Source organism: Danio rerio, chromosome 5, assembly GCF_049306965.1.
Source record: "Danio rerio strain Tuebingen ecotype United States chromosome 5, GRCz12tu, whole genome shotgun sequence".
In the NCBI taxonomy this organism is placed as follows: Eukaryota; Metazoa; Chordata; class Actinopteri; order Cypriniformes; family Danionidae; genus Danio; species Danio rerio.
The window spans coordinates 27,650,446-27,664,850 of NC_133180.1; the positions used below are offsets into that span (position 1 = coordinate 27,650,446).

The 14,405-nt window shown below is 41.7% G+C and overlaps 2 protein-coding genes across 3 annotated transcripts in view; one reads left to right on the top strand and one right to left on the bottom strand.

The window, feature by feature from the left end:
• Positions 1-14,405, top strand: part of unc5db (unc-5 netrin receptor Db) — a 443,321-nt gene that overhangs the window by 88,237 nt on the left and 340,679 nt on the right. For both annotated transcript variants that reach the window (XM_073952196.1, XM_073952195.1), the window contains exon 3: positions 13,359-13,483. The gene's annotated coding sequence lies outside the window, so the exon portion shown is untranslated. The remainder of the gene's footprint in view (positions 1-13,358; positions 13,484-14,405) is intronic.
• si:dkey-49o11.1 lies at positions 6,290-9,278 on the bottom strand. Its single transcript, XM_021476479.3, has 3 exons — positions 8,197-9,278; positions 6,828-7,039; positions 6,290-6,732 (listed from the first exon to the last, which is right to left on the bottom strand). The coding sequence occupies exons 1-3, from the start codon at positions 8,970-8,972 to the stop codon at positions 6,290-6,292; spliced, it is 1,431 nt and encodes a 476-aa protein (XP_021332154.1). The 5' UTR covers positions 8,973-9,278.

Genomic DNA, 14,405 nt, shown 5'->3' on the forward strand with positions numbered 1-14,405 from the left:
GGTAAACTGAAAACTCAATTAATGGTGTATACGTGTTGTGTTAACACTTCAAATGATGTGAACTGAAAGTCCATATTTAACATGCCTCTCTCCACTCATGATCTGAGAGATCTGCAATGAGTGTGAGGACTCTTGGATTCACTGTTAGCTGTTTCTTGTTTTTCTTAGTTTCCACTTTTGTGCCCTTCTCAGGATTGATGTTGAAGAAACACCTTTTTGAATGCAAGAATTCAAAATTAACCACTAGATTAAGTGATTTGTTTAAAATAAATAAATAAATAAAATTATTTACCTCTGAATAAACTCAAGTGTGGAGCCCAGACCCACAGGATAGTGAATGTTGAGGCAGTAGTAGGTTGCAAACATCATGCAAACAGCCGAGATGAAGGTGGAGATGTATTCGTTGACAATTTTCTGGTCAACACTCAGCATGAAATGCTTTGCAGCATAACATGATGTTCCTGCAAGAAAACATAGTTAGAAAATAACTATTACACATGTATTACACATGAGCTCTGACTCTTTCAAAAAAACAGATCAACTTACCGCATACAATGATGCATGGAGTCACAGGTAAGCCTTCCACTTGTACTTCTTTTGCCATACAAGTTTCTTCCACATAGAAGAACCTCCTCTTTTTCATTAAAGTAGGAAAGGATGAGGAGCACCAGATCTTTTACATCTTCTGAGCAGCCCTCCAGCTGTCCTCTCAGAATTTTCAGCTTTGTGGCCGCTTGCAAAACATGTTTGCTTTTTTCTGCACAAACACTTCTCATGAAATCTAAAACACGTTTTCCTTTTTTTTCAACATTACTGAGGAAAGTCTCTTTCAGGGAAACACCAGTTAATTCATGAAAGTGAACTGCCATGCCAACTTCCTTGAATAAGAAAGGCCACTCTTGCATGAGGAATTGCAGATCGGTTCCACTGTTCACTGATTTACGCTGGGAGAAGTATGTGCACTTCATGAGATGTTTTACCTCCTCTGTGTTGAAGGTTGCCTGTTCAAATATCACTTTCATTTTCTCTTTTTTCTCTTCTTGGCTTTCCAGTGTCTCACTCACTGGCATAAACTTCATTTCCCACTTTATGCAGCCATATGTGTCCTGAACAGCTGCCCTCTGTTCAGCTGTGATTTCATCTGTGTCAAATTCATCTGACCCCCGTCTGCGCTTCAATATTCTTGGTACTGAAGACCGCTTGTCACGGTTGCAGGTTTGTGCGCTTTTCCGGAGTGTATGTTTGATCACGTGGGTTTGTTTTGTTTTGGTTGTCCATGTGTATTTGTTATGCTCACGTGACATGACGACTATCAGCGGGGCTGATTACTCACCAGCTGAGGCTCATTATTAGCCCTATATCAGGGCGACGTTTCTATGTCTCATTGTCAGTTCGTTACATCTGTTCTCATGTGTGTTATCTGTGCTCAGGCCCCTGAGGAGATATTTCTGGACCCTGTTTTTCCTGTCTGTTCCTGCCCTGTGTTCGTCGTCCTCCTAGCCTGTCACTTCCCTGTTTGTTTATTTTGACTTGGTCAAATAAACCTTATTTTCACTTGCATTTGGATCCTATTTTGACTCTTATTTTTGTTGAACGTGACAGAACGAACTGACCTTATTATGGATCCAGCGAGTGCATCCCAAATCTCCGAGTTCGTCTCGCACAGCAACGCCAGGATAGACCGTCAGGATGAGGCTTTGGTCACTTCGTCACAGGCGATCCAGGCTCTGGTCGGCCAAGTGTCGCTGCTTTCCTCCCAAGTCCAGCGGTTGATCGCTGGAGCTGCACGGGCTGACTCGGCATCGACTCCGGAGGTGACACCGCCAGCGTCTGCGGTTGTTGGTCGCTCTGTTGAACCACGCCTTCCACCCCCGACCTGCTACTCTGGGGAGCCCCTCTTGTGTCGATCCTTTTTGTCCAAGTGTTCCCTTTATATTACGCTGCAACCATCATTGTTTGCCACCGAAAGATCCAAGGTAGCGTTTGTCATCACGCTTCTTTCAGGCAAGGCGGCCCAATGGGGAACTACAGCATGGGAACAAAAGTTACCATGCTGTGCTACCTTCGACCTGTTCTCCACAGAGTTAAAGAAGGTCTTCGATCGAGCCGCCTCCGGGAGAGAGGCTGCCCGAGTTCTTGCTGAACTCCGCCAGGGAAATCGCAGCGTGGCGGAGTACTCTATAGAGTTCCGGACCTTAGCCGCTGAATGCGGCTGGAACGCGGAGGCGCAATGGGACATGTTTTTGCACGGATTATCTGACCGGGTTCAGGATGAGATCTATTCGTTAGATCTTCCTAAAACTCTTGACGGGCTAGTTGACTTAGCTATCCGGGTTGACACTAGACTGCGCCGTCGAGAGAGTCGCCTGCAGCAAGGCGGGTTTTCGGAGCTCGTCCCTGACTTTCCGGTCCTGACTGCGAAACCGGAAGTGGTTGACCCGGAACCCATGCAGGTGGGTAGATCCTGCTTGTCCGTGCAGGAGAAGCGCCGACGGAGATCGGAGGGACTCTGCCTCTACTGTGGTGGGGCGGGGCATCGGGTGGTTTCCTGTCCCGTAAAAGACAACACCCATCAGTAGGCAAGAGGTTACTGATGGGTGAAATTAATATGGACAAATCCTCTACGTCTGCTACTTTACTGCCCGTCTCTTTATCATGGGGTTCCGGAACTCATAACACACAGGCGCTCGTCGATTCCGGGGCGGAAGGAAACTTCATTGACTCTAGTTTCGCTTTCAGTTTCAAACTTCCGGTTATAGCACTATCACAACCCATTGCAGTACGCGCACTCAGTGGACTTTCCCTTCCCACCATCACCCACTCCACCAAACCCATAAAACTGATTACGTCTGGAAATCATGTTGAACACATTTCATTTTTTTTAACAGACTGTTCCAACTCACCAGTGGTTTTAGGTCATCCTTGGTTGATTCTGCATAAACCCCACATTAATTGGGGCCTTAATTCTGTATTCTCGTGGAGTGAGAAATGTCATGAGTCTTGTCTTTCGTCTGCTCGTTCTGCTGTCTCTTGTTCTGTGTTTCAGGAGGAGCGCATGGACCTGTCAAACGTGCCCAGTGAGTACCTCGACCTGAAGAGAGTGTTCAGTAAGTCTCGAGCTGCTTCTCTACCTCCTCATCGTCCCTATGACTGTGCAATAGACTTATTGCCAGGTACGTCTCCGCCTAAAGGCAAGTTATACTCTCTTTCTATTCCTGAGAGGGAGGCCATGGAGAAATATATTTCTGATTCTCTAGCGGCCAAGATCATACGGCCCTCTTCTTCACCGGCGGGGGCGGGGTTCTTTTTCGTGAAAAAGAAGGATGGCTCTCTTAGACCCTGCATAGACTATCGAGGGCTGAACAGCATCACGGTGAAGAACACGTATCCTTTGCCGTTGATGTCTTCAGCGTTCGAGCGTCTGCAGGGGGCTTCGTTTTTCACGAAATTAGATCTCCGTAACGCATATCATTTGGTTCGCATGAAGCAGGGTCATGAGTGGAAGACTGCGTTTTTGACCCCCAGGGGGCATTTTGAATATTGCGTTCTTCCGTTCGGGCTTTCTAATGCTCCTGCGGTCTTCCAAGCACTCGTAAATGACGTGTTGCGAGACATGATAGATCAGTTTATTTATGTCTACCTGGATGACATTCTGATTTTTTCTCGTTCTCTCCAGGAACATGTGCAGCACGTCAGGCGAGTGCTTCAGCGGCTGCTAGAGAATGGGCTTTTTGTCAAGGCGGAGAAATGCGTGTTCCATGCACAGTCTGTTCCCTTTTTAGGACACATTGTGTCAGTCGAGGGGGTGCGCATGGATCCAGAGAAGGTTCAGGCTGTGGTAAATTGGCCAATTCCGGAGTCTCGTAAGGCCCTGCAGAGATTTCTGGGCTTCGCTAATTTTTACCGGCGATTTATTCGCAATTTCAGCCAGCTCGCCGCCCCTCTGACGTCCTTAACCTCCGCCAAGACTCCCTTCAGGTGGTCGAGTGTAGCACAGGCTGCATTCACTAAACTGAAAGGCTGTTTTGTTTCAGCCCCCATTCTGGTGACACCTGATCCAGCCCGGCAGTTTGTGGTGGAGGTTGACGCGTCAGAGGTGGGGGTGGGCGCTATCCTGTCCCAGCGCGCCGCCTCGGATGACAGAATTCATCCGTGCGCGTTTTTCTCACATCGATTATCTCCCGCAGAACGTAATTACGACATTGGTAATCGGGAGTTGTTGGCTGTCAAACTCGCATTGGAGGAATGGCGTCACTGGTTGGAGGGTTCGGGGGTTCCCTTTATCGTTTGGACCGATCATAAGAACCTTGAATACATCAGGTCTGCCAAACGACTTAACTCCAGGCAGGCTCGGTGGGCATTATTCTTCGGACGTTTTGACTTTACCATTTCTTATCGGCCGGGTTCCAAAAACACCAAACCCGACGCGTTATCCCGTCTTTTTGATTCTTCCGAGCGCAATCCGTCTCCTGAGCCCATCGTTCCCCAGAGCATTTGTATTTCTGCGGTGACATGGGAGATCGAGAGCAGGGTCCGCACAGCCCTGGATGGGGTAACGCCCCCGGCCGGATGCCCACCCAGTCGTTTGTTTGTGCCGGAGGAGATTCGGTCTGACGTCATTCGGTGGGGACATTCCTCCAAAGTGGCTTGTCATCCGGGGGTGAGTCGTACTTTATTTTTGGTTAAACAGCGATTTTGGTGGCCAGCTATGGCACGGGACATACGCGAGTTTGTTTTGGCCTGTTCTGTTTGTGCTGTTTCTAAGACTTCTAATCGCCCCCCTGCTGGACTCCTTCAGCCGCTGTCAGTGCCTTCGAGACCCTGGTCGCACATTTCGCTAGATTTTGTCACTGGTCTCCCGCCATCCAGTGGCAATACGGCTGTTTTGACCGTAGTGGACCGGTTCTCGAAGGCTACTCATTTCATTCCTCTGCCCAAATTACCCTCAGCCAGAGAGACAGCGGATGCTGTCATTAATCACGTCTTTCGCATTCATGGCCTCCCGACGGACGTGGTTTCTGACAGGGGGCCCCAGTTTGTCTCTAAATTTTGGAGAGAATTTTGTCATTTATTGGGAGCGACTGTAAGTCTTTCTTCTGGTTTTCATCCTCAGAGTAACGGACAAACAGAGAGGGCCAATCAAGATCTCGAGCGCATGTTACGTTGTTTGGTTTCCCAAAATCCCTCCTCTTGGAGTCAGCAGCTCCCATGGGTGGAGTACGCACACAATTCATTACCAGTGTCGGCTACGGGCCTCTCTCCGTTTCAGTGTAGTCTAGGTTACCAGCCACCAGCTTTTCCCAGTCTGGAATCCGAAATCGCGGTCCCCTCCGCCCACGCCTTTGTCCAGAGGTGTCGACGCACTTGGAGCAGGGCCAGACAGACCCTCCTCCAAGTGGGTGCGCGCACTAAGGCTAAAGCCGATCGCCACCGGTCGAAGCCTCCCGTTTACGTCGTCGGTCAAAAAGTGTGGCTTTCTACTAAGAATATTCCATTGCGTTCCGTATGTAATAAACTTGCACCTAAATTCATTGGCCCATTCACTGTCATCAAGATCATTAGTCCGGTGGCAGTCCGCCTTAAACTTCCTCCAGCGTACAGGAGAATACATCCCGTGTTTCATGTTTCCAAATTAAAGCCCGTTTTTCATACGGCAATTAACCCGCCCACACCGGTTCCCCCCCCGCCGCGTCTCGTAGATGGGGAGACCGTTTATTCGGTTAAGCGTATTCTGGACTCGAGACGGAGGGGGCGAGGATTTCAGTACTTGGTGGACTGGGAAGGTTATGGTGCGGAGGAGAGGAGTTGGGTTCCTGCAAAGGACATACTGGATCACTCTCTTATTGATGATTACAATCGCCAGGTAAGCTCTTCTGGGAGCACCAGGAGGTGCTCTTAGGAGAGGGGTAATGTCACGGTTGCAGGTTTGTGCGCTTTTCCGGAGTGTATGTTTGATCACGTGGGTTTGTTTTGTTTTGGTTGTCCATGTGTATTTGTTATGCTCACGTGACATGACGACTATCAGCGGTGCTGATTACTCACCAGCTGAGGCTCATTATTAGCCCTATATCAGGGCGACGTTTCTATGTCTCATTGTCAGTTCGTTACATCTGTTCTCATGTGTGTTATCTGTGCTCAGGCCCCTGAGGAGATATTTCTGGACCCTGTTTTTCCTGTCTGTTCCTGCCCTGTGTTCGTCGTCCTCCTAGCCTGTCACTTCCCTGTTTGTTTATTTTGACTTGGTCAAATAAACCTTATTTTCACTTGCATTTGGATCCTATTTTGACTCTTATTTTTGTTGAACGTGACACCGCTTTACATTTTCAATTCGTGCTTGCAGCTGCTTGACGAGTGAGTGATATCCTGTTCCTACCACATCACCTTCTATAACATCTTGCAGTGACAGTGGATACTTTGCTACCATTTTCTTCGCAACCTCTGTGGAGGATTGTTTACCAGGAGAAGAAGAGGCATGCATCATTTCAGCAACTACAATTCGGATCAGTTCTCTGCGTAACTTTGAGCTTGGCCTTTTCCCTCTCTCCAAACTCTGCATTAAGGCTTCTGGGAGCTTCTCCCATGGAATCTGGAAGCTGTCGACCCAATCTGCAGTAGCAATCATGTGTCTGGGTGATGGTGAGGGTGAGGGTGAGGAAGACAGTGAGACTGAGGAGCACGCTGAGGACACTGGAGAGGTCAATGTTGACTGACTATGGAATTCAGTTGTCTCTGCTGTAAAATAAATTGAAATTTAAATGTACAGAATGAAATTTGTTTTTTTTATCTTAACTTACAAGTAAATGTAACTTTCTGCATAATGTACTTACTGGATTGTTTCCATGCAGCCAACAGTTTTCTAGCTTGAACTGGTCTCAGTACTGTGAGCAGATCAGCTTCCTTAATATACTGTAAATCTTCAGTGGCTCCCACACCTAAAGATTGTAATGTCTCCAATACAATATTTAGATTTGAGGTTGGTAGGTCTGGTAACACATTAGTAATGGCACTGCTTATGTTGCTTGGCTCTACGTCATCCATTCTGAGTAAAAAAATGTAAAAAGACAAAAAAAAAAAAAAAACTTTCAATTTTGACAGCACAAGACATAATTAGTGTGACAAAACACTGTGTTTCAATGGAACCAGTCGTTGTCCATCTTTCATGTAAGCAGCCAATGGATAGAAATCAATCATGTCACAGATGTTAAAACACTGGATCATTTCATTGTCTTTCCTCACTGAGTACACATGGTACTGAGGAAGGAATTCTGCTGTGTACATTGACACCAAAAGATAAACGGTGTTGTTTTTTACCAAAATGAGCACAAGTTCACCAAATTCCACCAAGTCAGTATACCCTGTGACAAGGAACTGTCCTTTCTTGTAGGCTGTTCCTTTATAAACCATTTCTACTGTGACAGCTGTGGTATCAGTGAAACCATATTGTCTGACTGCATCCTGAATGCCTTTACTGTACAGTGTTGAGTAGAATGGAGAACCACCTTTAATTTGCAAAACAGCCTGTCTATTGGAGCCTGCTGATAAATAAGCCTGCAACATCTGATGTCTGTTAGACAAAGTGAGACCAAGGTTTTTGAAATTCCTCAAATTTCTTGCACATCTTTTGAAATAGCTATGCTTGCTTTCGAAACGCATTGTCCACAATCTAATCAAGGGGCCAAATTTCAGAGTCAGTGCTGGATAATGGCGTAAGTAATGATGCTTAGGTCTCAGCTTAGTTTCGGGGAATATAGATGTTCTGGATTCTAAATACTCTTCAATAAGGACTTCAAGATATGCAATTTGAGGAACAGAGATTTTCTGAGCACATACCATGTCCACAATGTCTTTCAGCTGCAGAGTCAGCTGCCACACATCATCTGCTGCATCTTTCACTTGATCACCAATTATGAGAGGCATCCGTCTTAAAAAATTCCAGTTCTGTATTGCATTTCCAGTGAGCTTACCTGCTTGAGGGTTGACCTCACATGGCTTAGCAGCAGCATCTGAGGCACAGTATTTGAACTGTTTAATACGCCTGTTCAATGTAGAGTATGTGAACCATTTTTTTTTTTTATGAAGTATTTCAGATACAGTGCCACATCATATGACAAAACACCCTCAAATATGTCGTGTCCCACACAAGGTGGCAGACCAGGCTGACACACATTAAAGTATTTCAAAGTATTGAATTCTGACCTGAATTTTACTCCTTCCACGTCTTGTGCTCCTTCTGCTTGGATGCGGTCAATTGCTGAGTTATAGTTTTGAATTGTCCGGGCTGGTCCACACAGATTTGGATCACCCTGAAATTCAGATCGAGTAATTAGACAATATCTACAGAAATGTTCTGCACGGCTGAAATTTTCAGAGAACCCACCAATGCAGTGGGATCCTAAATTATCGCCGGCAATGCAATAGACCGTTCCTTTTACTACGGTTTCATCTGAAACAGGAATTCCATTCTCCTCCAAATACTTTAAGTCTGCTAGTAAATTAGAGAACACCTTAGCATGCCCAAATTCTTTAAAATCTTTTTCTCTGCACAATAAAACAAGTGACATGTGGTTTGTGTCTGACCTTACATGAAGTGGCAAATTAGCTACAGATAAATAAACAGCTAATATTTTATGTCTTGTCTTTGCAGAGCCTAAAGGATTAACAACTTCGAATGCATCCTGATACAGTACTAGTTTTAGGCCTGATGGATTCTGAACAAAAAAGTCATTTGATTTGAACATCTGGCCATCAGTAACATCAGTTAAAACATCTGTGGGTGTGTCAGTGGGGTGCTCCTCAGACATACAATCCTGCCACATATCAGACTGCAATAAGCATTTTAAAGTCTCTTTGACTGGCACATAATAGGCAAACCTATCTTTTCTGTTCTCATCCCTTCCTAACAAAACAGTCTTAGGCTCCACATAATTGAAATTTTTTTTGAAACACTGAGCTCTTGTGTGTGCAGTCCTCATTGGCCCTGTATGACATGCAGAAAACAGATCAGATTCCTTGACAGACTGACAAATTTTGGTGATCTCATCTTCTGTTAAGGATGTTTCATTCTTTAGCTGTGAAGCAAGTTTACTTAAAGTATATGTCTGACCCAACTCGTGTATATTTTGAATCTCCTCAACAATGTTCTGTGTGGTTGAATCAGGCACTAAGAGCTGCCCTTGCAGTTTTAAGTAAAATAAACAAATATTTTTAAGAAAAAGATCGTTGAAATCGTCGGATGTATCTACATCACATTCAAATTCATGGCCACAGTCATGTGACGTTAATTCGGTTGTTACAGATTACATAGTGATAGTGACTCTGTACAAGTCACTAATTGTGCTTTCTGTGAAATGTTTGTGTTTCCGTGACATGTGGGAGGTAAAGGAAGATTTAACTTTAAAAGCATCTGTGCATCCTCTTACTGGACAACTCACAACACGTCCTTCTACAATGTGGTCTTTCAAGTGTGCTATTAGAGATTTAGCATCTTCACACTGTCGATCACATAACGCCATTGCACATTTAATAGGCATAACATCTGTCCCGACAGCAACGTTAACAGGCGCATTTACGTTATGTTTTCTGTAAAAATGAGCCTTAAGCGATGCATATGTACAGAAAGTCTGTTTGCATTCGGCTGCAAAGCACTTAAATAAACGCGGTTCATTTCGGTGAAGTTTGCAATGTATTACATAAGCCCTCAATGATTTGACTGACTTGCCACAGAAATTGCAACTCAACATCGCTAATACTGATTCTGTAAAATTGTACTTTTAGTGTAGAACCGTGTTGTCAAACAGACTTACCTCGAAAAGAGAAGTGGAGTTAGCAGGTGCCAAAGGTTTGCACTAAGCATCACAAGTTGAAGAGCGGGCGCGCTAAATCGGCGGCTGAAATATAAAATGTCGACAGTTCACGTTAGCTCATTGGGCGGTGCTATTCCGCCATTTTAAACGGTGTGCGCGCTCATTTTTCGCCAACTGAAATATAAAATAACGTTGACAGTTCACCTTCGTTTACTGAGTGGTGCTATTACTACATTTAAATATGCACTTTGAATAGTATAAATGTTCGTAATTTATACTCAAGTTAACAAGTAATTGTTAAATAAATACACTTTGCGTCAGACAAAAAGTCTTCCCCCAACTTCACAATTTGCAAGTTACCCTATGAAAAAATTTAAAATAGGCATTGGACTCACCACTTGCATTGCATGCAGATCGTGATTTTTTTTTTCTCTGCATGTGTGTTCATGTTTTTTACAGAATTTTTAAAACATGCTGTTTAATAATAAATAATCAATAATAAAACACATTTCATAATTAAAAACACTTTCATAATTGTCTTCATAATTCATCTTTTATTTTTGCTCATTCTAGCATCTTTTATTTCAACCTTTTATTTCAGCCTTTAACCTATATAGTTGTGATTAAATACAAAGTAATATGAAAAATCTAATATTTTTACAACATGATTACATAGTGGGCAACACGGTGACGCAGTGGGTAGTGCTCACAGCAAGAAGGTCACTGGTTCGAGCCCCGACTGGGCCAGTTGGCGTTTCTGTGTGTAGTTTGCATGTTCTCCCCGTGTTCACGTGGGTTTCCTCCGGGTGCTCCAGTTTCCCCCACAGTCCAAAGACAAGCAGTAGTGTATGTGTGTGAATGAGTGTGTATGGATGGACCCAGTAATGGGTTGCAGTTGGAAGGGCATCCGCTGTGTAAAACATATGTTGGATAAATTGGCGGTTCATTCGGCTGTGGTGACCCCTGATGAATAAGGGACTAAGCCGAAAAGAAAATGAACGAATGAATGATTACATAAAGGTCGATATATTTGTATTTTTACAATTATATCTTGAATTTGTTTTTCATTGCCTTTAGCAATTAAATCTCAGATTTGATCCATAGGGCCTATTTAATGAACAATACACAAAAGTACAGTAAATGACAGAATATTATAACATTTTACATTAAAGACTCAAATAAAACAGCATATGCTGGTGATGTAGCCTATGTTTTGATGCCCGTATTCTGGTTTCAATGTAATATCTTGGCCCTGACCACCATTGAGACCAGCAAGACCAGCATTGAAACCAGCATACCTTACCAGCATATGCTGTTTTTTGTTTTTGTTTTTCAACAAAGTGGATGGTTTGACCAAAAAAAAAATAAATATGTCATTAATCATTTTCGGAACAGAAATTAAAATACTTTGGATTTTAACATTGTAATTTGTGGCGTAAGAACCCTTGCTGTCTATGGGAGGAACTACGATTAAATCCAAAATATATTAATTTGTGTTCTGAAAATGAACAAAGGTCTTACGGGTTTGGATTTTTTTCTTTTTGAGTGAACTATCCCTTTTATTTGACTAACATATACCATTCTTTTAACCTCTTGTTACTGTAGAATTTAAAGTAAGTTTCTGTTGAATTTTTGAAGGTTTTATATTGTAAATTTTATAGTACACATCAACAAAATGTGTTTTTACACAGAATTATACTGTTGATTTTAGGGTAATTACTTGCTTGAGAAGTTACGGTATTTTTTTATTTATTTCACCAAAAAAATATATTTTTACTGTAAAAAGTTGTATTTATTACATATTAAAAGAGTAAAAATTAAAGTTATGTACTCTTTCTTAAATTACGGTGATTTAATGTATGTAATACAGTCATATACTATTTTGGTTTAAATAGTCTTTTACTGTTGCTGCTTTACAGTTTTTTACTGTAGTTTTCACTGACATTTTTTACAGTGTGCGACTAGTTGAAAATCGTGAGTCATTTGACAATATCTGACTGATCATCTACATACTTCATATAGACTATACAAGTAACTATACATTAAGTGACTATACATTAAGTGACCAAATTTGAATGCTGTAATCATTGTTTACTGATCAGTGCATATGAATAAGAGCTTAATTAAATGTATTCATTGTATAAAGTGCTTGATTTTCTTCTGAAATTGCTACAATTATCTATTGAGGCAATTGCATGCACATACTTTCAATTGATTTTTTTTTTTTGGTTTAAATGATGTATGTTAGTGTTCCAAAAACAAGTACATTAATGGGCTTTGAATGACATGGAAGTGAGTATTTTTTATTGGGGTGTACTAATTATGATTTTAGTTCATGCAGGAAATAAATGTTTATATCTGGAATGTTTTGCATTTGACAGATGCAGATAATTAATCACAGTTAACATTCACCAGGTAATTAATTTCTGTGCAAATTATCTGTTTAAGCAATGGCAAAAGACAGCAGTTTCATTTGTTAATAAAGTGACAGTGCATACAAAAATACTCAATATTTGCTCAGCCTCAAGCCTTAACTGCTTTCTTTATTTTGTTGAACTCAAGAATATATTGTGAAGAAAGCTGAAGCTCTAGCTTTCTTTAAAAGCTCCAGCTTTCTTAAAAATATATTGAAACAAGTGAAGGGTGAGCAAATAATGACTATTTTTATTTTTGGGTCAACTATCTCTTTAACACTAAAATTACCAGAATTCTATGTTCATATCAACATTTGAAGCTTCTATTGAAATGTTACCGTAATGTGAAGATTTTAATATTTGTCATTAAATTTACCCTAAAATACTTTATTTCTTCAGGTGAGCAGAGTTTTTACACCACAGTGAATTTTTGTATTACTGAAAGTTTGAAAGACATGTCTGAAATAAAGTTTTATTTCTGCTTTCAGAAATTTACATTTTAGTTTAATACATTTTTGTTAGCAGAAATTCATAAAACTTTTTCGAAAAAGTAGCTAGCGCTGAAATGCATGCTATCAATTTGCCCATTATGGTTATTCAAGAAATACTCAATGTTTTTGTTTTGTTATTTCAAAAAAATAACAATGCTAGAATGAAAAATAAACTCACAAAAAGTTGCTACAACCCAGGCTTTCTGAAAACGTACCGATATGTACATTTCTGAAGAGCACCAAATACATTCCAGGAGGTAATTTTTTTGCAGTTTTTGTTTTTATGAATCCACTAGAAACCGCTATATACTTCTTTTTAGATCTCAAATTTCTCTCGTGAGTGCCATTCACACCTGCTGTTCTCACGTAAATCCACTAGAGGCCTCTGTCGACCGACTGAATGACTGACTGACTGATCGATCATCCTGCCCACCCTCTTCCTTCCCCAAACCCAACCAATAGTGTTTTCAAAAGCACAGATTGACCCATCCACTTTCCTAAACCTAAACGACAATTTTAAAAAGCATTTCAGAAAAAGAAAAGCCTTTGCCTGATTTTACCACGTTTTCAGATTTTACCACATTCTTACCCTGTTATTCACTTGTTTCTTTAATATTTTGGCTTTTGTTTTTGTCTTACCCACTTTCTAGAACTGTTGTTCACCGGACTCAAATCCCGTCGTCGTGTTCAACTCCTCTATGTGTCTCAAGTCCACCGACGTACATGGCAAGCTACTGGACAAACTGGTAACAGTGGGAAAGCCGTCCATATGGAGGTAAGCAGTCATCTAGTAAGCGTGAAAAGGAGCAGCATCACACCGCCCTGTAGCATTCGTTTTAAAGACGAAATGCTGCCACACGTACTTCTGGCTACATAATTAACGATCTCCAGACATGTATATAGGGCTACGTTTTCAGAATGAGCCTATATTAGTTATAGTACTATAGTAATCTGGGTTATTAAATTACAAAATTTTAAAACATAGACATCATTGGTTCTTCTGAAGGAAACGATTACATTTTTCTCATGAAAACAATCATTGTTCCCTGGGTTCTTCTGAATATTGCAGTTACAATTTTCACAAGAAAACACTTTCTCCAGTTTGATGGGATCTTTTTTTGTAACACCCACGAGACATTGTCTGCTTTCTGATATTATTTCATGAAGTCATAGAAGTCATGTATTGCAGTGAAATTTACAGAGCTTAGAGAGAACTTATTGCAATAAGAAATAAAGTCTAGTGTCTGGACCTTTGGTATTTGAAGTGACAAAATTTGGTCCAAGGGAATTCTCATCTGTGGCAGCTGCTCTAATGCACAAGCCCTGTAGATATTACACTCACCCGCCCCTCCTTAAAAAGTCTAAATATTAAAAGTAGAAAGTCTAGAAAGACTTTTCTGAAACATTTGATTTGAACAGAAAAAACTCTGCGTTTAAATGGCACATTCTTATAATACACTTGAAGAAAAAGCTGATTCTCTTTAATAAAACAAAACAGACTCGTTTGTATCTCTGTTCTTGCTTTTCATAAATAGATCTTTGGCTCTAACAAAGAGGCATATGGTGCCATGTGGTGTTTTCGAACAAGTAACCTCCAAGTGTGGAACATAATGCTTTATTTCTTTCCCAACAAAGTCGTAGGCATCTATTTGGATTTGCATGATGTGTCATTTGGGCCACATGGATGTGTTATTCGG